At 40.7% G+C, this 27888-nt stretch overlaps 1 protein-coding gene across 1 annotated transcript; it reads left to right on the top strand.

Annotated features, from left to right (window-relative positions):
* Positions 1 to 202: 202 nt before the first annotated feature.
* LOC131993494 (serine protease HTRA1A-like) lies at positions 203 to 27404 on the top strand. The gene is made up of 9 exons (XM_059359431.1): positions 203 to 849; positions 9313 to 9412; positions 10157 to 10361; positions 22586 to 22780; positions 22873 to 22905; positions 23014 to 23128; positions 23837 to 23894; positions 24579 to 24674; positions 26729 to 27404. The coding sequence occupies exons 1-9, from the start codon at positions 390 to 392 to the stop codon at positions 26895 to 26897; spliced, it is 1431 nt and encodes a 476-aa protein (XP_059215414.1). The 5' UTR covers positions 203 to 389; the 3' UTR covers positions 26898 to 27404.
* The last annotated feature ends 484 nt before the right edge of the window (positions 27405 to 27888 follow it).

Raw genomic sequence — 27888 nt, 5'->3', positions numbered from 1 at the left:
AACACAGTACATTGTATGAATTCTCATGTAGGCTTATTTTCTGCTCTTTCCTCTGTTTTAATTTAATTTTTATCCTCAGGCTTTTGGAAACACCAGAAACGCCGTACTTCCGTTCAGTACGTCACGTAAACGCACCACTCACCGGGCTTGTTGTGATTGTCTAGAAAGTGAGCTGCGTCTGTGATGTGCAGAAAAAAACGTGAAGTCGCGTAATTGGCGGCGCAGTGGAGTTACTGTTAAATGCCTCTCTAGCTCAAGTGACTCCCCCCTCATTACTACTGAGCTCTCTCATCCCATTACACTGCAAGCAGAGAGCGAGCTTTTGGAACTTTTTAAAAACTTTTATTTAACTTACTTACTTTATTTTATTTTATTTTATTTTTAGAATCATGTTCTGGTCACTGTTGTGCGTAATCGTTGCCTTTGCTTTCGTGCCGGCTGATGCGCAAGTCTCCAGCCGGTATGTTATCGGATGTCCTGCTCGGTGTGACAAGTCGATGTGTCCCCGGCTGTCAGCGGACTGCTCGGTGGGGCAAAGCCTCGACGCCTGCAACTGCTGCCCGGTTTGCGCGTCCGGAGAGGGCGAAGCCTGCGGCGGCTTGGGGAAGCTCGGCGACCCGGTGTGCGGTGAAGGGCTGGAGTGCTCCGTCTCCGGTGGGGTGGCATACACTATCACGGTGAGAAGGAGAAGCAAGAGTGGGACTTGCGTTTGCAAAGCCACCGACCCGGTGTGTGGAAGCGATGGGGTGTCCTACCGGAATATCTGCGAGCTGAAGAGGGTCAGCCGCCGGGCGCAGAAGCTGCAGCAGCCACCTGTTCTCTTCATTCAGCGGGGAGCCTGCGGGAAAGGTAAGGATCAGGACAGAGACCAACAGAAACAAACTGTGATGTTGAAATAAATGTCAGAAAGTTGAATGTTTGTGATTGTCTTGGATGAACAGTGATTATTCTGTATTTTGAATACTCTCTGCTGCCTGAAACTAATGAGAAACATCTCACTGAACAGTTTGTCCTTTTAAAACAAAAATCTGCATGTCACATACACATAATATCTGGATTGGCTCAAGTAAAACTGTTATTTATCTTTGTTGTATGCCATATTACCTTCACTCTTAACTTGCCTTTGACCCCTAAAATCCTCACTTTGTATTTTGAACTTTACACTGATGTTAAAGCTGCATCCAGTGGCACACAATCCCCATGTGTTTGGATAACAAGGGCCACCATTCAGCAGTGTCTCCCTCTTGTTCCTGCATTACAATTAGACTCAATCAGAGAACTGTTTTTTTTACTTTTGTCTGGTTGAATGATGTAAAGCTTGATGTGGGCAGTCACATGGCTATAATCCATTTGATTGTTTAATCTACAATGCCGTTCATGCCAGTTCAGCCTGCATTAGCTGAACAGAAAGGAATTTTTAAAGCCTGATAAGTAGGATTCACTGAAGGCTGCTATTGAACAGTAAGGAAGTCATACATTTGTAATAACATAATAAAGTTCAGGTCCATACTGAAACACATACCAGACTGTCACGTTAAAAGTATTTAACTCTAATCAGTGGAGCTCAATAATAAACAGACATCATTCTTCACGTCTGCTGCTCTGTGAAACAGTCTGTACAATTTATTCAGTGAGTCATTCATCATCATTAACTCTTTATTTGATTGATGTACCTTAAAAGGCTTATGAAATATTCAATAATGAAAAGCCCTTGCACACATGAGGCTACAGGTGGTTAAGACATTGTGTCAGTTTTGTTGTTGTGTATGTGCATGTGTTCTACACATGTGCATCTGAAGTGTGCACCACATCTGCAGTTGCAAACTTCTGACTGAAGAGCTTCAACACCTGTTGCCTCCAAGACCTATAACTTACCTCAAAGCTTGGAAACTTACCTCCTCCCCTCCTACTGCTCTGCAACTCCAACTTCTCTCTTCTTTTTACCTCTCAGTGTGTCTCTCCTTCTGTGTGTTTCTGTTGTCACTCATAAATCACACTTACAGTCACATGAAGGAATGCCTGGCGTTGATTCAAAGCCATAATTCCTCCTTCTTCGAAGACAGTTTAAAACAGGCAGGAGACTCAGAGCAAAACACAAAATTAGCAACCCGTATTTTGGGGGAAAGGTTTTACATGTACATCAAAAACTGTGTGGGCGCCGTGGTAGGGCAGACTGTATGGCCACATTTGTTTGTAAGCAACTTAAATAGTTAAGTCATGCCCAGGCTGCTAACCATGTCTGAAACAGAGCAAGACTGCGGTGAATGCTATTGATTTTCCGAGGCACCCAGGGAAAATTTCCATAGCTGCAATAAAACGAGTCACATTACATTTGGTAAATCAGATGTCCAAGCTGCTGGTGAATAATGCTGCCTGTGGTAGCATCTCTCCTGTTTTAGATTAACTTTAGAATACGATCTGATTAAGGATTTAGAATTAGAACTGCAGAAGTTGACGGTGAAAAGAAAGCCCCTCCCTCTTCCCTCTGAGTGCCTTTTACTACCCTGCAACTTGGCCCCATGTTAAGAAAACATATGCAAGTACACTTTGCATGATGTCATTTTGTGTCTGGACCATAAAGACGTTGATTATGCAAGTTGTTCATTTTGGCAAAGAAAATTGGGTCAAATATTTCTGTGACCTTGGGGTCGTATTTGTTTAAATTGACCCACTTTTTCAAGCCCTTATTGAAAATAATGATGGAGTAACCCAGTTCAAACATTTTAAAGACTATAGAGGGTGACAGGCAACTGATTAGACTACCAGGACATCCCACGTTATCCATTTTTGAATCAGAACTTCATACAGGCTCACCAAAACAACCTAAAAGTCTGTTATGTGGATGAATAAAGGTGTGAGCATGCAGATTACGCTTGCAGTACCTTTTTAATGATCTATTTAGATTTTAATCGGACTGTAAACCCAATACAATATGTAGCTGCGGAGTGACTGGACTACAGCTGATGATGCAGAATGCACTCTGTGACTCAGGCCTGTGACATGTGCTGAATACGCACATTCTTCCCCGACTTGTCTCAGCCGCTCATAATATTAAAAGATCATCTTTGTGCATGTGTCTTTTCCTTTTTTATGTCGTTCAATCAGTCCGTCTCTGCTCCTGTTTCTGCATGTCTCTCCGTCTGTTTTCCTCATCTATCTTCCTTCCTGCTTGTGATGCCTGTATTTCCTTAGCTCATTATTTCTTTAATTCTCTTTTCGCTAGGCCATCTTTGCTGCAGCCTCTTTCATAGATGTCCTTCACCGTTGTGCTCTTGTGTATCTCTATTTATTCTGACCAGGAGATGTTTATATGTTCTCTTTGTGTTCAAATCACACTAGGACAAGAAAAATGTGAACTGCCAACCCAAAAGTCTACAGTATCGTCACTGTTAGACCCCACATCAAAATATAAACAGTTTTAAAGTTAATGAATTAATATCTTTTAAGCCCCAGGGGTTGTAAACTGGTCTGTGCATGTACAGTTTGACAGTAGGCCTGTATATCACTTTGCCCGTCTCGTAACCCATCAGTAATTGTCTGATTATGATTTAGCCTCTGGGGGGCAAGGGCTGATATGTATGAACAAATCAGATAATGAATATGACAGGCTGAGACTTCTCTCTTTTGTGCACCAACCATTGTTTGCGGTCCGATTAGCAACTTGAGACGTGAGAATGTAGTCCGAGTTGAGAGACGATGTCTATGACTTTGACGGTTTCACGAGCAGTCTCTTTAGCTAAGTTAGCTCAGGTAATAAAACATTAAATTGTCGAGAGAAATAAGCTGAAGGGATCTGAGATTGCATCTTGGCTAGTGGGTTCCTCCTCTTTTTTTCTTTCAACCAAAGTCTGTTTAAACATGATTGATTTATGCTACATGGACTATAATCAGCCTATAAAGGTGATTTAAGTGACTTAGAATGTGGCATGGTTGTTGGTGCCAGACGGGCTGGTCTGAGTATTTCACCAACTGCTGATCTTCCGGGATTTTCCCACACACACCATCTCTAGGGTTGACAGAGAATGGTCCGAAAGAGAGAAAATATCCAGTGAGTGGCAGTTCTCTGGGCCAAAATGACTGTTGATGCCAGAGGTCAGAGGAGAATGACCAGATGATAGAAAGGCAGCAGTAACTCAAATAACTTGTTACAACCAAGGTATGCAGAAAACCATACTGCCACTTTATTAGGTATACCTCACTAGTTCATAAAGTGAACTGTGAGTGTAGAGATTAGTTCTAACCTAACTCCAACTATGACCGCCCCCTAACTTACTCAGTTGTGTGTGTGTTTCTCATTGTATTATGAGCCCCCACCCTTGGGTGAGGTCCGTAATGGAAAAATTAATTTAGTTGTATTGAATTAAAATGGGACACACAGAAACAAAAATTGCAGAAATTGGAAAATATGTCAGTTTGAGTTAATCATCGATTTGCACAATGTGTCACTAAATCCTGCCAATGTGTCATTGTATTATTATAAAGAGCAGCAAAAATAAGCTGTATATCTTCTTAAGTGCAGAAAAGCAGAGCCTCATCAGAACTACATGAGTCATAAACTTACACTGAATTGCCAAAACTCACATCTGTTCAGCCAAATCAATGACTTACAGGAAATTATTTTATAATAGCATACACACAACTAAGTGGCTGTGGTTGCTATGATTCTTAAGGCTTTATTTTTTTTAATCAAAAGAAAGATTTGCTTAGATTTGACACATTTGGGATAACCCTGGCTCTGATGAATCTCAGTTAGCCCAACAGGAGAGGACCAGTGTGTGTGTGTGTTTGTGTGTGTGTGTGTGTGAGAGAGTGTCAGAGCTGACCTTACTGTATTCACATCAATTTTTTTTGTCTAGGGAATCAGAAAAAAATGCTTCCGCCTGCAGGCGCCAATAAAACAGTGGGTGCTATGTATGGGAAAATTGAAAAAGAAAAGAAGCTGAGATCTGGAGTGGGGACCCGTGTGGTGAAGGTCATTATGTAGAGCGGGGAGGGGGTAATGGGTGTATGGAGTGATGGGGATAGGGGGCCTGTGTGTGTGTGTATGTGTGTGTGTGTGTGTGTGTGTGTGTGTGTGTGTGTGTGAGAGAGAGAGAGAGAGAGAGAGGAGGAAGAAGAAGAAATGGAATAAAGAGAGCACCTTTCCATGAACTGTCTTTTTAAATGTTTAAATGGTCTCTGGTCTTTAGAAGCTTGATTTGACTCCAGAAATAATATTTTAGACATCTGATTGTTTTTAAACTGATGCTTGACTTTATTAGGATCTTTTATTTGAGCGTAATAAAGTTAGGATCTAACCTCAATGTGTCTTCCATATGGGTGAAAGCTTTAAGCTATTTGATTAAAACTGAACTCAGTCACTGCAGAGTAGGAATGTGATCATCTCCCACATGAGACTAAGTTTTGAATCATTTTTCATCTTTCCGCTTCATCACCTCTGTGTGGTAGCATGGCTTCCTTAAAGAATAGTTAATACCTACTGTTCTGCCTCCCAGTAAAGCAGGCCATCCACTAATCACAGGACTGGTACTTCTATACCCAGTTCCTCCTGCTGACGGGCAAGTCGCTCAACTCCTTTTTGTCAAAAAAGTCCAAAATATTTGAAATTGTGGCAACTTAACAACTGTAATGTCTTTGAAACCCCATGATACTTTTTACATATTCCAATCTGGCGTTTTCATTAATGCACTGAATAACCAATTCCAGTGATATATTTGAGCGTACTGATGCTGATAAAAGACCTTTTTCTAATGGTGTTACATTTATAGTAAAACTGTTCATCAAAGTATCATCATCAAGGATTATCAAGGAGGACTTTTGGGCCTCTTTAAGTTGTAAATTTGTCCTCCTTTGCACGTCTTTCTTGTGACTGAGTTCTTTTTTCCGACTTGGACTGAACCTCCAGTAGTTTGGTTGCATTTTCCACCATTGTTATGTAATTAATAGTGTTTCTCTACTTTAATCTGAAACAATTAGACTGACTCTAACTGACAGAAAGGTTGGATTGGTTTCACAAGAGTGAAACTCAATGTCAGTGTTAATAGCCACGCATACAACTACGTTTGAGGCCACTTCTTAACCTTCATAAAGTGATATTCTTAGAACCTAGGGGTTACTTTTGATCATTTTGCTCTCTTGTTCCTGATTTACCAAGTTTTAAATAGCCTGTTTCCAAATGACTCACTTCGTTGTTGACGCCTTTGTCTTTAACTTGCTCATATGTTTAAATGAATAATCAAACTGCAGATGATGAGTGTTTTAATGGTTATCTGCACCAGGCTTTCTATTAACTCCAATGTAAACCCATGTGCAAAAGTATTAGATACTTATAGACTTACAGACACAGACACAGATCGTCCTATCTGTCCACTTTTACTTGAAACATTTCCAACCTAACCACCTACAACACCTCTGAAGAATCTCCCTTTTTTTGCCCTATAAAATCCATATTTATTATGCTTACTGTTAGTAAACACAACATTCAAACTTGGCCCCTCCTCCCTGGCTCATAAAAAATAAAGAAAAAATGTTTTTGAACGAGCTTCGTCTGCTTGGCACTTGCATTGCTATATTTATGTTTTTCTCTGCACTGTCTGCAATTTTCGTAAGTTCATGCCCAAAGGGTGACACCCTGAAATGTCCTGAACAGAGCAAATGGAAATAAAACATTAAATACAAGCAGAGGGCAGGACATTACCACACACTACTCGTGGATTGGGAGGGTTTACTCTTGCATCAGTCTATACATTGTATTGAGGAAAAATCCTACATAATATATCTTTAAAGAGATAATTGATGCACACAGTGGACAGCCAATTATCTGTTAACTTAGATGCCTGTCACTGCAGACCTGCTACAATCGGCCTCTGGCAACAATTCAGGAGTTGGAGACATGATACCAATATGTGGATTAGACAGTAATCAGAAAGTTTTACATCCCAACTTTCTTTCCACACATCAGTGACATTCAGGACTTCAAAGTTAAGGATGAATTAGCGTTTTTTTGGCATTTAAGGAGACAGCTGCTCATAAGTCAAGTTAATTCTACAACAGTAAAGCCCTTCTAAGATCAGTTCAGCAGTGAAATAATCCCCCACAGTGTATAAATCAGACAACAATGGCTTGGCTGGGCTCTTTGGTGTAACTAAACTGTGCACACCATCTGATTCATGGTTTCCCATCTTGAACAACTTGCAACATTGGGCCTATAAGTCTACTATCATCCCATGGCATTACAGTTGTAGCAGTGTGACTCTGGAAGTAAACATCCTTGTGTGTGCGTGCTGAGGCAGCACTCATGGTAACACAGTGAAGTGAATGAGACTGAGAGCCTGTGTGGACGCTCCAGAAACAACACAGGTTCTGGTCACTGGACCAGCTCTCTCTCTTACGATATAATCCTATCAGAGCTGACCACCAACCCCCCGGGTGTGAAGCTAGCATATGGAAAATGACTACAGTCTTTCCATCACTTCTCTCTGTGGTAAGAAACTTGTGCAGAATTTATCAGATTTAATGCTTGTTTTAAGGTTCAACAGGAAAATTATATGTAGAGGTTTGGAGAAGAGTGCTCACATTTGTGTATGACTAACAATTTTTTAAATTTAGTGGCATTGCTCAAGGGATGTAGGTCAGCCAGTCCACCACTTTCTCCAAAGGCTCATGCTCCTCACATGATAAAACTGAGTGACACTGGTTATTCCCAACTTTTTGTTCAGCTTTTAGTGAAATTTCTTAATAACTTATGAGATGACTTATCTCTGACTTTTTCTCTCGCCATCATGAAGTCACCAAATGGTTTATGATGTCTCAAATTTGGCATTTTGGCCACATCTATGTTTTGGAGCCAAAGGTGACCATATTTGGATGAGAGGATGGAGCTTAAGTTAACAAGTTCACAGCTTACGATTGCAATAATAATTCAAAATGAACAGCTGACTCCGTAGGGTGTCTTTTAGTGCAGTTGAACGCTGACATTTTTTAGATGACCAAATGTTAGTCAACAGTCATAAACTAAAAAACACAAGGGTCAAAGTTCAACTGGTCAACCACAAGGTAGCCCCACCTTAAAGAATACCCACTTTGTTACAGTAACATAAATGGGACCATAAATTCACAAAACGTCATGTTGTATTAAGGAAGACTTGAAACTTGAAATTGAGACCATAAACCCATTAATAAAATGTTTACGAAGGTAATAAATCAAGTGAGAAGTAGGGTAATTCTCTCATAGACTTCTATGCAATCTGACTTCTTTTTGCAACGAGTGGAGTCATCCCCCTCCTTGCCTTTAGAAAGAGATAGATAGATAGATAGATAGATAGATAGATAGATAGATAGATAGATAGATAGATAGATAGATAGATAGATAGATAGATAGATAGATAGATAGAATTTGTCTTGCAGTTGAGTTGAGTGTTCATGTAACACCAGAATTTCCCCCTGCGGGTTGACAAATGTTTTCAGACTGTATAATTTAGTGCCATTCAGTACGGCAAGACGGTGCTCATTCCATGCTTGCTTTAGCTTAAATGCACCTCAAGCGGAAAGTGTCTTTCTCTTTCCTTAACCCTTCGCTGCAATCAATGATATCCCAGGGCTTATGGGTGCCTTTGACTTTCGCAAATTCTGCCCTGTAGGAGAATGTAATGACTGAAAATTGTCCTTGTGAGACAAAGTAGTTAGAGGTACGTGGCAAAATGAGGGTTTATGCAGTGAAGGATGAAAAGCTCACAGGGAAAGGTCTGGGGAGTTTTGATTCATAGCTTTGGTTAAACTGTCTCCTGGGTAGACCTTAATTACCAGGTAAATCAGTCAACATTTCCTGACTTGCCCAATGCTGTATAGATGGTGGGATGGGTGATTCAGTGTATTTGGCAGTGCTCATTCATACACTCTCAGACAGTGTGAGTGGTGTTTTACTTGTGAGGACCAGTTTGGTTTTGACAAAAGACCTGTTCATGGTTTAAGAATTTAGAGTGTGTGTATACAATCAACCATGGGGTAAGATAAGGATAAAGGTCAAGGTTAAGTATTTATTTGTGAGGTTTGTGTCCGGGGTTATGGGTTTGTAAATGAGTGTGTGTGCCTGTGTGTCAGACCGGACCGAGACAGTCTCCACCACAGATGAACTGTCATCTTTTCTTTTCCTCTGTGTGTTATGATAAAGGGCAGTTTTATTTGATGGTTTTTCTATTTTCACACAGCTCTTACATCATACAGTATTTGAGTGCATCTTTTGTTTGCTTTTACTCGTCTGACATTCTGACGTATGCCTGTGTGTGTGTGTGTGTGTGTGTGTTGTATTTCCAGCTCAGGACAACCCAGACAGCCCAAGGCACAAATACAACTTCATCGCCGACGTGGTGGAGAAAATTGCTCCGTCTGTGGTTCACATTGAACTTTACCGCAAGTAAGATCTGTGCACCTGTGTGTGTGTCTCTGAGTGAGTGTGTGGGGGGGACAGACTGAAACACACTAGAATTTACAGCCCACCTGTGTACTTAACCAGACCGCACTACTGGTAGAGCATCTTACTCTGCAGTCTTTCAACGTCTCTCCTTTTCATCGCCTCAACAGCTTTTATGCTCTTTTATGTCTGCTCCAAGTCCTTCTTTGACACCTCAATTCTTTGCCTTTGTCGTCTCTGTCGTGTCTGTCAGTGTTACTTGTAAAGTGGTTCTTTGAACGCCTGCAACTCCTCTGATTTCCATTTTTCCCTCACTCAGATCTATCACTTGTCTTTTCTAACACTTCTTCTTCTTCTTCCCTCCTTCGCAGCCGCTGCCTCAGGTTGACTTGAAAGCAGTTGTTCATTGAGGTTGTGCTGTATATTAATGCTGCAGTGTGTGTGTGTGTGTGTGTGTGTGTGTTTGTTTGTTCCTCCTCTTACTGTTTTTATGTGTACTTAATCTCTCCAGCTCACCTTTGAATACTCACTTTCCTATTTATATATTTACCTCTTGCGCCGACGCTCAAATGCTTTAAACTTTGTTTGTTTTCAGTTTTCAAGTCTTACACTTCTGTTACATCATGCATTGGTGTTGTCTTCTCAGTTTGTTTTTCTAGAAGAAGAGGCTTTTTGAAAAAGTGAAGTGGATTGAAAAGATCTAATCTCTTCCTCCTCCATCCCACCGCCCTCTCCTTTCCCCTACAGGATGACCTATTCCAAGCGGGAGGTGGCGGTGGCCAGTGGCTCTGGCTTTGTTGTGGCAGAGGACGGCCAGATTGTGACCAATGCCCATGTGGTGGCTAATAAACACCGGGTGAAAGTGGAGCTGAAGAGTGGAGCCTCCTATGATGCCAAAATCAAAGATGTGGACGAGAAATCAGATATCGCTCTCATCAAGATCGAAGCACCGGTCAGTCAAAAGGCTGCAACAGTGCAGTGGTAGTTATGTGTCCTGACCTCTAGAAAGTTGATGAAACTAAGTGCTTGAACATGTTTTCTACCTATCTCAGACAGATCTCCCTTAAGTGAATAGTTTCACATTTTGGGAATTGTCTATCTTCACTTTCTTACTGAGCATGAGATGAAAAGATCAATACCACTCTCACGTCTGTTCTCTAAATGTAGTCTTTATGCCAAGGTTAGCGAAGACGAGCTGCTTACAGCCTTCAGCTCCGTAGTTATTATGCAGCCATGACAGTGCTATTGATCTTCTTATCCAACTCTTAGTAAGAAAGCAAAACAGGTTCCCAAAATGAATAACTGTCCCTTTAGTTAAGATTTTGTCTCATTGCCATCTTATACATCTTTTTATATGATATATGAAAATTAATATTTTACTATTACTACATACTCAGATTAACGTAACGTGTTGTTTATCATGCCAAAATATGGTCTGGAGCTGCTTTTGCCATTTTTCTTCTCTGCACCACTGGGTGGAAAACAGCAACACCCTGAGCTGGCATCTGTATCGCCAAAAAGTAAAAAAAAAATAGGAAAATACAAATATGTCTTAAATAACACATTAAATGTACCAATAAGATTAGACACGGCACGTTTTCTGAATTTATCAAAACATCTCCTGTAATTTGGCAAACAAATTATCCACCAAAGAGCATGTGTAAAAGTGTTCTTTGTCCATCAAGTGACATTTTGCAGCTTTTCTGCAATCCGAATCTCAATTTATCATTTATCTATCATTTTTTGGGGTTATGTTTTTTCCCTGTGCTGCATTTCCATTCACATTACATTACATTACATTCACATTAATCATTATTTAATAAATGGTATCTGGTTGCAAAGATAAAGTTAACAATCAAATAAATCACATAAACCCAAGTAAAGCAGACATACCACATATACTATGTTTCTAATTAATACATTTTTAATGAGAAAAAAACAGTAAGTTCCATGTTCTGTCATCGATCATTCTGTAACTTTTCTTGACTTTCTCAGTGTTTGCCGTGGTATTGTTTCAGTATCGTATCAGAGAGGTTGGGGTATTGTATCAAAGTCGTAATTTTGATATCGTGACAGCACTACTGGGGGATTAATTTCCTCCACTTTCCCATAACTTTCTCTAACTTTCATTTCTCCCTCTGTTTGTTTTTTGACTCTTGATCCAAATAATTACATTTGTTCATGTCTAGTCACAACCACCAAAGGACGTCAATACAAAACCATGCTGCTGACCGGCCTCCGGGATGAGAACAATAGATGTTGCTTTTACAAATTAGCGTTTATGCAAACTTTTATGAGTCAGTTGGAATGAGAACATTTGCACACTTGACAAAGTTTCCTGCAGTCTCAAACACTGCAACAAAGTCAAAAATTTAACTTACTGTTTTGTAATTGAACTGTTGGGAAATTTTAAGTCTGGCGGATTGACGTGTGGCATGAACAGCTCTAAATCTAGGAGATTATTCAGAGTGCAAGTGAAGTAAAGTGAGAATGCAGGTGCAGCCAAATGGGTCTTTAAAAGACAGCTGGCTCGCAGTCGGTCCAGATCCTGTTGGTGTTCAGACACGACAGACTGCAAAAACAACTGACAGATATTACAAAACTCCTCACACGAGCAACTTGCAGAGACAATCACAAACCTGTGGGCACTTTAAAGCCAGTGTTGATATTTAAATGAAAAGCATTAGATATCTGTCAACACTTTGCTGTACAGCACATATGTTTGCTTCATTTTCTCTCCACATCCCAGTCTGTCCGTTTGTGTCTCTGTCTATGGGACTAAAAGGATCCACATTACATGTTAATCACAGTCAACAGTCATGTGAAGGAATGTGTGGCAGAGATCCAGGGCCTATTGGCTGGGAGTCATAGTAGAGCAGAGTGCATTATGGAGCTCACTCTCATGGCTGGCTGACAAAGCTGAATAGATGTTCATGACAGCAACATAAGGTGTATTACAAAGACCTCCATTTCTGAAAAGAGGTTGAAACATTCAGGTTTTTGTTCGGCCGACAATGTGAGCAAAGAGTGCGGAAAAGAACAGTGACAGACGCTTTGTTTTTGTTCATCCTCATAATAAAAGCCGTTCCGTCTGTTGATGACAGGCTGGGCTTCGTTCGGGGGATTTGTTTGCATCACATGCTCAGTGTGTACAGCCTTTGCAGATTAATGCAGATTCGCAATTAATTCATGTTGTGGAAGCATGAATAGTATCATCCTGCTTGACAATGATGCTCCATCAGTGCAGAAGTCTTTGTTTATACAGTGCAGACATATTTTCCAGCCAAGCTAAAATTTATGTGTAGCATTTCTCCTTCATGACACCAAGAGATAAGTGGTTGGTAAACAACAGGTGACTGTAATAAAGCTGGTTAATTGTAATCAAATGACAGCCAGATGTATTCAGGGTGTCATACTGGGAGAAAACACATTCACCATCATGAGTATCCTTGTTTTGACAAAGAGTGTAAGTCATTGTGTAAAGTAGGAGCGGGTCATCCAGGCCGTGAGTCAGTGATGAAGCTCCAGAAGACATGTGGTGTCTTTGGAACAGGCCACATGATTTAGATGGGACTGGCATTACTGCTAATGAGGGGAAGTGTGTGTATGTGTGTGTGTGTGGTTGTAGCTAGCGAGAGTTAATACAGGGGTAAATTAGAGGATGAGTGAGTTATAATGAGAGGGGAGGAGGGTGAGCCAACTTGTCATTTTGGATTAAAGAGAAAGTATAGTCATCCAAACCTATAGCTGCTGGGTGTTTCATTTCAGCACCTAAAGGGAAATAACTGTGAATTCCAGCTTTGAAATATTCCTCCTTTATTCATGGACAGTTCACTGAAGGTATGGGGTCTTTTGAAGCAAGATTACTATATGGGACTTTTTAATTTAATATCCTGACTGGTGCTAAATATTTAATCTTCCATCCTCAGTCTGCCTTTGCTCTCTCCTCTTTCCTCTTTTCCTCATAGCATTAAATAAAAGCTGTTTGCTGTCAACGTCAGCACTCCAGACAGCAGTCCCAGATAATCAATAAACAATTGTACCAGTTTATGTGTGAGAAAGTTTAAAGTTAGGTTTTCCCTGAGTGTAATGACGCTCTTCTGTCTTCTTTCTCTTCCATTTTCTATGTGAAATTGGAGTTTATTGGTAGCAAGACCCAGTCCATTCTCGGGGCTGTGGTCTGCCCCTCAGCTCTGGGGAATACATTAGTCTGTCTACAGCAGCTGGAACTTCAGAGGGGAAGGGAAGGGGGAAAGAGTGCTGCACTCACTTGTTCCTGTGTAGAGATTATGGGGGGAAAAGAGAAAGCAAGAGGGACAGAGAAAGAAGGAGCGTTGTGGTCAAGGCCTGGAAAATGGATCCATATGTCTGGAGGACTATGTGAGCTAATAGGCTAATGAGCGCATTGTGTGATGTGGCAGCAGAACAATAATAGTAGAACTCATTGTTCTCTCGGTTGTAAAAGGCCTCTCATTAACCTCATTCTCTCACTCACAACTTGGACTCTCTCTCTTGGAAGTGCCTACAATGAATTGGACGTGTTCAGATTTACCTGCTTTCACTCCGACTTGAAAGCTTGCTGACTTGGAAGGACATTAAGTTAATCAGATTGACTCATATCGACCCCTGTGGGCTTGGAAGCCACTGTGCTGCCTTGGAGTGACTTCAGAACACTCAAATGTACTGTGCAGAGAATTTTCCATATCATTCCAGATCATTTTGTTGTATGGCCTGTTCAGTCATTAACCTTGGATTTGAGTGTTTTATCCTGCAAATGGAATGAAAGCATTGGTCCTTGGCTTTGGTGCTTGGGATTTATAAAAACTTGGGAGCCATGTTTGTAAGGAATGAACATCTGCTCTACAAGCTGCAAACTTTACAATGCCCTGCTAACTAGCTTACCACCTACAAAAGTGGCATTAGCCTATTGTTATTTCCAAGTCCAAGAGTAAGCATATTATAAGCTAACTACATTATTGTATGGAAATACTAGAAAAAAAAAACTGAGGCATATTACATTTGAACAACCATTCAGGAAATTCAACTGAAACCCTCCTGAAGTTGAATTTCCTATTTGAAAGTAAGTATAAACTCACCTGCCCAGACTAGAAAACCAAAAAAAAAAACCTGTGCTGGAAACACACATTATAAGTGGAAATCTATCAAGTTCACATTTAAAAGACCTTTACAGGTTTCTCCTTTTAAAACAAGTTAGCCGAAGACAGATTCCAAACAACCAACTTAAAATGGGAATCTGCTTCTATCTGAAATCAACTCTGTTTTAAAAAATGACTGCAAATGTTGAGCAGTTAATCAATGTTGTTGTGGACTGCATGTGCTTTGCTGGAATGGAAAGCTTCCAATTCCTGTTTTCAACAGCAAAGTTTTCCTCAAAAATAAATAAATGCCACTGAAATTGTTGGGTGTAACTATAAATAAATTAGCCATTAACTTAACCCCCATGCTAAACTCAGCTTTACAAGACGTTGCAGTGTGGTGAGGAAAACGGCCCTTATGTTTCCAACATGGTCCCCTCAAACAATGGCACTGTTTGTCTCTATATAACCCATCACCTACTATTAAGGGTCTCAAACCGTTCTCTATGGGAAATCTGCCTGGTGCTGGTTTGGACAGGGCTATTATTGGAATGAACGTATGTGTGTGTGTGTGTGTGTGTGTGTGTGTGTGTGTGTGTGTGTGTGTGTGTCTGTTTATGTGCAGAGAGGAAAGAGAAGGAATGTGCCTCTGTGTAGCCATGTGTTCCTGCATTTATCTATCTGTTTATCAGCAACATCGGGTAAATGTTTCCCCAGGAAGTCAGAGATGTCTGCATTTCCCTAGATGAACAGTGCTCTGACAAATGCAAGCTTGCAATCAATTATTCAAATCAGCATCTGTGTGTGTGTGTGTGTGTGTGTGTGTGTGTGTGTGTGTGTGTGTGTGTGTGTTTGTTCTTGTACTTCATACATAGTGAGGACGTTTTTAACCAGAGTGAGGACATTTTTGCAAAGTGAGGACATTTTGGCCGGTCCTCACTTCATTAAAGGCTTTTTTGAGACTTCACACTTTATTTTAGGGTCAAAGGTTACAGTTAGGTTCATGTTAGGGTTAACTGAAATAAAATGAGTTTTTTAAAAAAGATAACTGACTGAAACTCTATTTTGTGGTTACAAAACTAACTAAAATTATAGTGAAAATGTCATTCGTTTTCGTCTTTGTCAACTTTTTTTATACATAATGAAGATGGATCAGACAAAGGAAATAAAGGCAACATTTACTGTGACCTCTTTTAATCTCCCACCCAACAATAATCCCATTTAAAAACTAATAAAAACTAAAAATAGCAAACTCACTCTAAAAACTAATTAAAACTAACTGAATTTGAAAACAAAAATTCACAACGAAATTAAAACTAAAACTAATGAAAAATTCACCATTCCAATGAGGGCCCTCATAAAGATAGAAGTACAAGAATGTGTGTGTGTGTGTGTGGGGGGGGGGGTTTAAGGCGGCTCGCTGCAGGGACGTGGAGGACACGCTCCACTGCCAGTGGAAAGACACTGCATGCTGTCCTTCAGAGACGGGCGAAGGGGAAATGAATCACATCCTCCTCTCCTCCTGACCCAACCTCTCTCCTTCATCTCTTGTCCCTGGAACCAAAATGGTTCCCATGCTTAAGATGCAGCTAGGTGGGAAAAGAGCCAAAGAAAATACACACACTCTCTTTGCCCTGCTGGGTCTTGATGCACTTTGTCTTGGCCTACTTTTCGGCTGCGTAATCGTTTTCCAAGACTGCTGGACAGGCAGCAGCCGTATCCAAAACTGTTTCAGATTACTGCTCAGTGGCATCACTTTAGATGTGTATGAGGCATGATAGAAACATTTCAAATCCACCATGGCTATAATCAGATGGTGTATATGTATTTGACACAATCACTGACCTTCATATAATTTTATATTTGTACTAAACAGAGTCAAGGCTATGATGCATTCTGACACTTGAAGGGGATTAGGGGTATAGATTATGTCATCTGACCCTGCCTTTATGGGGAAAGTTTGTAGACCAGACTTTATTCTGCAAGGTAAAATACTCTTTTTGTCAATGAGGCCTGATGGCTTTAAAGAGAGCAGAAAAAACATCTTCAGTTCCCCCTGGTAAACTTAACAGGGTAGTCTGACGGCAAGGTAAAGCTGTGTAAATATTCTAAATATACCCCACAAAATCTGAACTGTCCCTTCAAGGGTTAGTTCACACAGATTAAGACGAAGTGGGACAAATAGTTTTAATCTTACTCCTATTGGCACATTGCCATGCAGATAGTTTTTATTTGATTTGGCCATGTTTAGCAACCCTCTAAAATCCAGTGAACTTGAGGTGAATGGTTTGTTTGTGGTCCTCACAGCACTTTTTCTTAAAAAAGCTGCATCTTTCCTGAAATTGTCCTATATGAAAACTCTTATCAGTGTGTTCTCCTGATAATTCCTGATGAAAAAAAGAGGACACTTAACATTGCTTGTGGAAAGAAATGCTGGTTATGAATTTTTAAACCCTTTTTATTTTATAAAATGAAAACCATCAAACAAAATTCCATTAAACTCCATTGTATTTTAAAGTGCAGATATCTCAAAGCCTGGACAAATGAGATTTTCTGCATTGCTAGATATCACAAGAGGTAAATAAGAAAGTCTTTATTTTCTTTTGTACTTCAGCCACTTCTACCTTTTATTATACTAACTAATTTCTAACAAATGTCATACACCACAATTTAGTAGAAGGCTTTAGGAAAGTGCAACACTTTCAGGCAAGGTTTTTAAGATGGGATCTCTGAGTTGCTTGACAAGATTCCAGTGTGCTCCCCCAGTCATATAAAGAACAGTCTAGACTACAATATAACAGCCCTAGACATATAAAACCTATAGGAATTAGGATTACCATCATAGTTTTTACTCTTTTACCACTATTATCTCTGCATGCACAGTGTCAGCAGTTAAACATCCATTTTATAAACCTCTTCTACTGTTCAAGGTCAGGGCAGGACTGTATGCTGAAAAGGTTTGCTTTCATCATAGTGAAATATTTCAAAACTATATAAATAAAAGTATGACCTAATACTTCAGGTAAGAGAGTTGTATTTAATCTACTTTAGGCAGTCTGTCTGAAGCAAATGAAGACCTCATCTCCTCTCATTATTGTGATCTGTGCAGTTCAAAGTTTTTGTGGTGTCTCGCCAGAACCAAGACGCCCTCAAGTCCTCTGAGCTCTCATGCAAAACTACACAGAGTGGAACATACACACGGAACTCACAGACATATGTTTGCTCTTATACAGACTAAAAACCTTCCCAACAACATATGGAAACCATAGTGGTTTCCGTACGGGTGTCAGCAAGGATATGGTTTAGCTAGTGTGATGTGAACATGTTGATGTTACCTACAATGCAAGGAATTGCTACGACCTCAAGTGTTAACTATGGCTTTGTGTGTAAAACTCATGGTCACAACATTCACCTACATATCTGTTTTTTTCTACAGATATGTAGGTGAATGTCTACCAAACATGCACAAACAAGCAACCATACACACTATGCTAGCAGACAATCACACACTTGGTGTCCCCTCTCTCCAATCAGCCTGATCTTCTGATCCTATGACTTGATGTTTTGTATGAGCGTGCTGAATCCTGCCCCATTTTTATCTGCATTAGCACAGCCCGCGGGCACACATTCAGACGTCAGCTATAAAACTCTATACCTTTTGTGTACTTATGAATGTTGCAAGGTGGAACTTATAAAAGTATGCTGGCTTTGAAGTCGCCTCCAAGAAAGGAACAGAAAAGCGTGAAGTGACTGCAGTTGCGCTTATATACAGTTTGGGGTCATGCACTGACCCGACCAGGCAGCTTCCTAGTCTGAATATGTGTATTTTGAAGTGGTCTGCCTGTATATCTAAGCAGTGCCAGGTGTGTGGGTTTTAATTTACAGACCTGAGTTTGTGAGGGTTCATGAACCTGGCAACCTCCTCCCTCTCTCTGTGTGTTCGTATGTGTGCGTATGCACATGTGTCTCAGAAACTATTAAGCCGCAGTCCATCCCAGCTTGACTGGAGTTAAAGTTTGCACCTGGTCCTCTGGTCATAAAACGGTAGTTAGTTTAATGGCTTTTAAATGAGCCTCCAAACGAACAAGGCTGTAACATTAAACAATGACACATCTCTATAGCAACTCTGCTGCTATTTTCCAAGAAATTTGCTTTCTTGTATGCCAGCTTATCTGTCTAACTGTCCTTTCACTATCTAGTCCTCCATTTGACCAAACCTGTCTGGAATTCTTCACACCACGTGTCCCATGCAGCTACTTCTTCAGTCAAAAACTGTTTAGTCCTCCCTTCTTTAATCTGATGCCCCACTTCTCTTATCTAAACACTAAAGCAGTTGAAAAACATTGTTTTCTTTGTGACTTTCAGTTTCAAACAGGAGAGGCTATCCTTGCAGAATTCTTTAGAAACACATGCATTGCAATACAGTTTATTCTTCTGAGATATCCTCAAACTGATTATCTTCTGAGTCTTAAAGGGACAGTTCACCCCAAAATCAAAACATACAAATTTTCCTTCTTAATTGTAGTCTTAACTGTTAGTCGTAGAGATGTCTACCTTCTCTCGAATGAAATTAAACGAGATGCCACTTGGCTCGTGGTGCTGAAACCACTTTAAAAAATGCATTTGAAAAACAAAAAACAAAACTTTCCAGACATCATACTGGTTATTCAAGATGTGACCTTGTGAGCAATTCCATGAAAAAAGAAAATAGTTGTAGGCCTGTCACCACATTTTGTTGGACAATATATTGCCTGGTATAATGTTTTATATAAAAGCAAAATAATGCAAGTAACCCTCTCAAAGAGCAGTTTACTTTTTCTGACTTTGTGTGTGCGTGTGTGTGAAAAAATCCAAAAGATGAGAGGACAAAAGCAGTGCGACCAGAACTGACTACAAAAAGTGTTGCTGCAGTTTTTCTCTATTTATAAAAAAAACACTCAGTCGCTAAGTCACAAGTCTTAAAATGTGCAGGAGAACCCTGCTGTTCTTATTGCATCATGTAAGCTCAAATGTTGGTGACATTCTCAACAGGCAATATCGTGTCATATTCGGACATGACCTTGATAAATTTTGCTCGATAAGTCAATGTTGTAATTATTCTTAAAGGCCAAAAATGTTCCAACAACAGAATATATATTTATGGGGTGAACTGTCCCTTTAAGCTGGATTCTGCAGACACGCGCTTCATGCATCACGTAATATCAAACAAAACTGAGTTTGACTCATTCGTCTCACATTCTCAGACTCTGGTGGTTTGTGGTGTTTGTTGTTCCCCTCTTTCACCTTGCCTCCTTCCTTTAAGTGTGGCCACAGTGTCTTTGGGTGAAGTACGAGTGCAACCGTAACCTTCATCTGAAATAGCAGGGTGAGTCACTTGGGTGGTCAGTAGAGGCGGACTCACATGGCGAGATGATTTTCCACAACTCACTCCAGATTGCTGACTAGTCACAATTAGTAAGTGATATGTAAGCGAAGGGTCTTCCACAAAGCTGCTCAGTCTGCGTGTTCAGTGTTTGTTCTGCCTTCTCACCTAGCCACTGTTTGGTTGTCAGCGCACTGATGCATTTTGCACTTTTTTTTTTTACATTATTTTTCTGAATGCATTGTGACTTTGTGTGGGTGTGTGTGAGCCTGGAATGAGTAGAGACCTCTATAAGCAGCAAAAACCCTGCAGAAACATGTTGTAATTAACTGCAGTCGAGCTGAAAACAAAGCTGCTCTTTAAGGTTGACATTTTGGAGATACAAGGTTTTCACCTGATAGCAACAGTCACCATGGCACCACCAGTATCACTAACTGTTATCATAATCATGGTGCCCGGCAGTGGCCGAGTCCTGAATGTCTTGGCAGTGACTCACATCCACCTGACGTCCTCTCTCTCTCAGCTGTGTGTGTGTTTCTCCTGCTTCCTCTCTCCATCTGGTTATACTCTTATCTCACATGGAGTGTGAAGGGAGAGGGGCAGCGGGGGTGATTATACAGACTGCTACTCCTGTGTCAGGTGTCTGTTTGTGTGCATGTGTCTGCACGTGCCAAATGCATGTTTCCTGGTTGTTTGTTCTCGGCCACAGGAATCAGGAACACAGCCTCGGACGTTTGTGTGTTTTGTGTTTGTGTATCGTGTGTGAGGTAAGGTGGAAAGAAGGGTTGAAAAGGTCTTCCTCAGTTACCGGCTATCACTATCTTTGTCATCTTCTAAAAATAACTTCACCATAAGGGTCGAGATCGTTTACAGGAAAGTGTAACACGCCGACGATTAGTGGCGGACTCAGGATTTCTGAGGAGCAGGGGCAAAAAAAGAAATCAAACGGGTACCAGCTGCATGCAGTGGGGCACCAGTGCCTTTTCTAGCATGCAGGGCAGCCTAAATGGTACTGCATTGCTGATCTTAATTTTAAGGGCACCCTAGAGGGAAAGTTATAGTCTTTTCTCCATTAAAGGGCACACTAGATGGCACTTCATCCCCTTCTTTCACTGAAAGGGCACCCAAGAGATCGTGCTCTCTCCATTTAAGGCCTCCCTAGAGGGCATGTCACATTTTCTCTGAAAGGGCATCCTAGTGAGCACTCCATCAGTGGTTTATCATCTATAGAGACATCCAATAGGGTGCTTTTTCTAAGTTTTTTCTAAACCCCGGAGGTCCACCAGTGCAGACGACTAAATCAAAGGTGTGTCTTAAATGTTTTCCCAATATCCAATCTTCTGATTGTATTAGTATTAGTGTATGAATCAAATGTCTTCTGTCAGCTTATTTTGCCTGCAGACATCCATTAACACAGAGTAAATTATATGCATGCATCGGTAGCAAGGTGTCAAGTTTTATGACGGAATATAATGTGATTTGTGATTTGCCTGCTGTGCCTGAGTGTTCGACTGGTGCACATATTTAACACTGATTCTTTTGTCTGTGTGCGCCAACTTGTGTTGCTGTCTCAGTTACCTTGCAGCCTCCTCCGGCTCCTATTTATAACCCTGAGTAAACAAAATGGATACATAGGAGGAGCACCCGGGACAGGTCGTTGTTTTCTAAAGTTAGTGCTTGCCTGCCATCAGGGCGTCGCGTCTCTGCACGGGCTCAACGTGATGTGGTGGAGCGTGGGCTTTGACTGCATGGTGCCCAGCATAGATGATTTCATTCAGAGAAAGAAAATGTCACTGCGGATGGATAAATATATCCTGTCTGTCTGTAGAGGCCTGCTCTCAGTAGCCTGGTTTCCATTGCCCAGTGTAACAGGGCAAACCAGAGCTCAAGGTACTCATTATTTAACATATATCAGTCTATTTTCCATAATCTGTAGGCTGCTGGCATACTTACCATGACAAATGATTTGTCAGCTGTGAGCTACACTTTCAGTTAAACAAAGAAGCTTTTGATCTTGATTATTAGCATTTTGAGTTGAGTTGTTTAGCGTGAATGTCACTTCTCACTGCGGTGGAAAAGAAGTGATTGCTTTTGTGTGGGAGCATTGCCATGTTGCATTGACTGGGTTGTGTTTAGAAAACTGTCAGTCATTTTGCTGTAATTATTTTCCTGCCATCCACTCATAAAACACATGATCACGAGAAGTCCTTTAAGCTCTGTAGGGTAATTGCACTTAAACCAACACTGAGTGAGTGATTTTCTTTTAGAGCTGTACTCGTTAATGACAGTACATCAGTCACCAAAACACATTAATACTGTATGAATTTCCCATAAAACACATTAACAATGTCACAAAACTATTTATTCACATGCACCGTATAGGCGGATATATGCTGCCTTCACATGGAAGTCATGAGCTTGTGGTTGTGACATGAGAAGTCGTGCACACAGCATTTTTGGTGTTCATGTAGTAAGTCTTGCCACTGCTATGCAATGGCAACGTTTATGCCACAGAGGCTAACATAATGCAGGGAATGCAAAGGCATAATGACAGAGGAAAAATACTTTTTCTCATGTCTAGAATTAGGATATATTAACATGAAGAAATTGGTAATTTTATGTTTTATTCCCCTACTTATTGGACTACATGACCATTATTTTTATGGTGCAAAGCCTCATGAATCATTTGTTTTGTTCTCGTGTGTTTCCCACCTGCAGACCAAGCTTCCTGTGCTGTTGCTGGGCCGCTCCTCAGACCTGAGACCAGGGGAGTTTGTGGTTGCTATCGGCAGCCCGTTTTCCCTCCAGAACACAGTTACTACAGGAATCGTCAGCACCACTCAGCGAGGGGGCAGAGAGCTGGGCCTGCGCAACTCTGACATGGAGTACATTCAGACTGATGCCATCATAAATGTAAGTGAATGATGATGCATGTGTACACTTTGTTTAAAAAAAAAAATCACAAACAGAAAAAATATTAAGCGCTGCATCTCTTCGGTTCACAGTATGGAAACTCCGGAGGGCCTCTTGTAAATCTGGTAAGCCTTTTTTCTTTCTTGTTTTTACATTTCCCTGGCATGTCAATATCCTTGTAATAATTTGCAATTGTTTGTTACCAGACACTGACTTGAGTTTTGCTGTTTTAGGATGGCGAGGTGATTGGGATTAACACATTGAAAGTGACGGCTGGCATATCCTTTGCCATACCCTCAGACAAAATTCGAGAGTTCCTGGCAGAGTCCTACGACCGTCAGTCCAGAGGTATAATCTTTCACTGACACAATTTATTATGTTTTCATTTTATTGCTTCTATTCAATCACAGAGACAAACTGTAGGAGGCAAATACTGAAAATTGGCTGCAAGAGTTGGACCAAGATCCCGTGTGCACATACAGTAAAGGAGAACATAATTCAGCATGCCATCTCTTTGGTTGTTGTTTTTCATCGGTGTGCTCTCTTGAGATATTGAATACATTTCTAGCTTTATGAATCCATACCAAGCATTACCCAACAGGATTATGACATTGCAAATAAACTATTAAGAAGAAAATGCCAGTACATGTCAGATTATTTTATTGCTTTCCACCCTTTGTCTCACATAGTGTTTTGGAACAGCACACACATGTTTTTCATATATGACTGCCAACTTGGCTTCTTGTTTTGATTTGTATATATGATGAAATAACTAAATAAACAAGATGATGAAACACATGGAAGATGGACTATGTGGACGTGCACATTGTGCACAAAGCCCTGCGAGACACGTGCAATCTATGATCCATTGTCTGATCTAAAGTAATATTTCTAAAAATTCTAGAAATATTAAAAAGGAAATGAAAAGGAAAATACCCTGGAGGACTTTTATTTTTTGGAGTTCAAAACAAACGCCCTCGTAAAACTAAGATCTCAGACTGTTGCAGGCGAGAGGATGAATGATTGTGTCTGTGTTGTTCTGTTGTCCATCTCCAGGGAGAGCGGCTGCTAAGAAGAAGTATATTGGTGTGCGGATGATGACTCTCACTCCAGCGTAAGTTACTGCTCTGCTTGCTACATCCCCAGTGAAATATCAACAGTGCAACCTTCATTATGCTCAGAAATTGCAACATTTACATTTCAGGAGTTTCAGAGTTTCATTCCAGGGGCATGCTGTCCCAGGGAGATAAATGCCATATGCACTAATTTTCAAGCAATTTGCACATCAGACACGATATGAACAACGAAAGAAAAATAGACCCTACATTCCTTTTGGTGTCTACATACTCTCAAATGTAGAAGTGCTGGTAAAGTTGAGTAATGGCCCACTTTGAGCACTGCCAGTAGTACAACTTTTAGGACTGATACAAAGTTGAAGGTATTATAAAAACGTACGAGAAAGCTCAGAAGGTTATTGAGAAAAACAGAAGTTCTGTCGCTCCTGTGGTAGAGCGGTCACCACGGATCAGAAGGTCGATAGTTCAGTCCCTGGCCATGGCAGTCTAATCTGTCAGAGTATCCTTGAGCTATATCCGCATCGGAAAAAGAGTGAGTTTGAATGGTAACTTCCTGATGAGCAGGTGGCGCTTTGGAGGACAGCCTCGGCCACCAGTGAATGCATGCATGTAGAAAAGTGCTTTACAAATACAAACCATTCACCTTCTACCGGTTTCTTATTTTCTGCTAGAAGAAAATGGCAGTTGATTACAAAACCCTCTGTCCCGCTTTCTACCTCTAGACTGGCCAAGGAGCTCAAGACTCGACATCGTGACTTCCCTGACATCACCTCTGGAGCTTACGTTATGGAGGTCATCGCAAAGACACCAGCTGCAACGTAAGGAAGACATTTTGCCCATATGGCTCCATAAGAGTGGGCTCAGTTCAAATTAACTTGGATATAACATCATGGGTTTTCAGGGAACTGCAAATGCAAGTTGTCCCTGACTCTTTCTCAGCTCTGGGATATTGTCTTTGGCACTTTATTCTGCACACGTGCAGTCAGTTCACTCTCATCACTCTCCATGCAGCTCCAAGTCTCCTCTCGCAATGCAAATAGAGCATATTTCATTTCCTTCCTTTATTTTATTTCTCTTTGCTAACTGTCAAGTGTGCACATAGACACACACTCAAACACACAAAGTCCTCCTACACAACTGTCTTAGTCGAACATAAATTCATGGCTCACTCCAGCGTGCCTGGAGTGCCTGGCCCTCTAAAATATCCCCCTCCTCCCACAATCGCAGCCCACTCCAATCAGCCGCTACCACAGCTCCAGCAGAGTGGGACTCGGGAGACGCTGAGGTCAGCTATTTCCTTCAAACCTCATGCGGGGAGGTTACTAGCTGCGCTGTGGTTTTCCTGCGCCTGCTCACCCAGCCCACTCCAGAGCAGTGTGTCCGCTACAGGGCCTCGTCAGAGTTTAGTCATTGCTTAAATCACCCCGCTTTTTGCATAATAACATTTCTGTGGTTGCTTTTATAACTTGTGTTATTTTCTAGCCTGCACTTTCAAGCTTTTGATTTCACTCTGTTTCGTGTTCATTTATGGCCTTTGGAAGTCTTGACTGTGCTGTAGAGAACCATCCATTTGCTGTGATGGAGGTGTTGGAGCGGCTGAGTGTAATGAGGGAGGTACTGAGCTGCAGTTGTGTTTATGGATGCTGCTGCAAGTGAAGGTGTGGTGGTCTGCGTTTACATGTGGATGTGATTAAGCAGCTGTGTTGAGAGTCGGCTTTTGATATTACCGCTGGCTACTGCCTTGGTCTGTGTGTGATTTCAGGTTTACTAGTTTGTTTTTTTCCTTATTGGAGTAAATTTAGCCAACATGTTTTTATTTGCTTAACGCCCCTACCTGGTGTACTATCATTCCCATCATGATCGCTCCATCGTTAAAATTCTTACAACAGATGGTAGGTTGATTCAGATTGTGCTTATGGACCTGTAAACAAATGTAACGTAAGACCAAGTTTATTATGTTTGTATAAAACACCAGGAACACATGAGGGTATTTTGATTTTGACTTGTTTTATTGTGTGAGTGATGTGCCGTTTGTGATCCATTATCTGTAGGCCATTAAATTAATCTGCTGTTTTAATTCTTTCTACTAAAAACTGAAGAGGAAATAATAGTATGGTGCTGTAAAAAGAGGGGAAAAAATAGCCATAAAACCAACACATTTTGTTGTTAAAGGATATGGCTGGTGTTTTGTCTATTTTATTAGTGCTGCAAGCCCATTGGTTCCTGCTGAATCTTTAAAAACGGGCCATGAATAATTTCAGTTTTCAATTCCACAAAACAGATGGCTCTGTCGGTTTTAGCAAAGGTTACTCAAACAGGAGTACATTTTTCTAGGGACTATTTTTAGCGGTGGAAGAAATACATATTTGGCGCTCTAGTGACTATTTCCAGTACCAGGTCGGAATATGTGGGATTGACTCGTCTTGGTCTTGGTCATCCAGTGCAAGAGTTTGGCTCATTAATATGTTTTTAATGGTCTTTTGAAATCAATGGAAACATAAAAACCAAGGAAACACATATGTCAGGCTTTAAATACACAAAAAATACTTTATACTTACCGTAATATGATTAATTAATTGAAGGTTTGTGTCCTTTTGTGGGGTTTGTTAACAATAGAAAAATACTGCATTAAAGTGTACGCACCTTGTGAACTCTGTTCGACCTTTAAAAGCAGGAAAATACTATGCCAATGACTTTGGACCAGGGTTTTATTGGTCAGTGGTGCACTTTCTGTTGTGTCAAGATAGAAAGGGGCCGACAATGCCCCTGAACCCTCAAGACCAAGACAATCATGGGTGCACAGCTGAGCAATTTGCTGCACAACATACATACATATGTATAATACCAATCATACTCTTTTTCTCTCCTCCAGTGCTGGACTCAAAGAGCATGATGTCATCATCTCGATCAATGGCCAGAGGATCTCATCTGCGACTGACGTTAGCGCCGCCATCAAGCGAGAAGGCACCTTAAAAGTAGTTGTTCGTCGTGGAAATGAGGACGCTATCCTTACTGTTGTTCCCATGGATATCGACCCTTGAACATCCACAAGTCACACCACAGGAACTGGAGCTAGGTTTAACTTATCACCAGTGGACCTCATATTGGAGCGGGGCTTCTACTGATGCACCCTCTCCCTGTGGCCAAAGGCCAGTGGCGCCACACATCCAGGAAAATTCTGGCTTTGCCTTGAAAGAAACGACTGTACAGATGCTCTAATAGCAGTACTGTACTTTGTTCTTTATGTGTGTTTTTCTTTTTAGTCTTTAATGCTTTGATCAATGCTACTACTGTTTGGTCACAAACAAAAGAAGTTGGTTAATGGCATATTGTTTTTATCTGTTTTCTCTTGTTCTGTGTCTTTTTTAATATGGACTTGCTCAGTCAGACTTTCCACTGCAATTTCAAGCAATTTAGAGACTCGCTGGGCAAATCGGATTTGTATAATTATTTTCTAAAATTCTTTTTTTAAGTACTGTAGAATGTTTATGTTGATTATGTGTTGTAAACTGAGAAGAAAATAAAGGGTTTACCTTGTTTTGTTTCGACACTTACTATGCTTACTTACTCATTTTCTTTTCATTTCAAACACACACACACAGATCCTTCTACTTCTAACTTTGTGAGGACTCTTCATTGACATTAGGCATTCCCTAGCCCTTAAAGCTAACCTTAACAGCCACAACTAAATGCCTAACCATGGCCCTAACCCTAATCATAATTACATAAACCTTATTGTAACCTAGAACTTAAAACCAATTCTTAACCATCAAACAGGCCTTTGAATAAGTGAGGTCTAGCTGAAATGTCTGCACTTCCCAAAAATGTCCTCACTCTGTTGGTTAAAAACATTTTCCAGTCCTCATTATAGAGGCAGTACAAGTACACACTCTTGTTTACTTATGTCACTTTCTAAGACATTTAATAGACTTATACAAATTTCCCCAAGACTTCCCCTAACTTTAACCACTGACCCAAAAATCTGCTTTGGGGGACATGGCTTTTTGTCCCCAGTTGGACAAGCCATCCCCA

Source organism: Centropristis striata, chromosome 20, assembly GCF_030273125.1.
Source record: "Centropristis striata isolate RG_2023a ecotype Rhode Island chromosome 20, C.striata_1.0, whole genome shotgun sequence".
Lineage (NCBI taxonomy): Eukaryota > Metazoa > Chordata > Actinopteri > Perciformes > Serranidae > Centropristis > Centropristis striata.
This window is presented reverse-complemented; position numbering and strand designations above follow the sequence as displayed.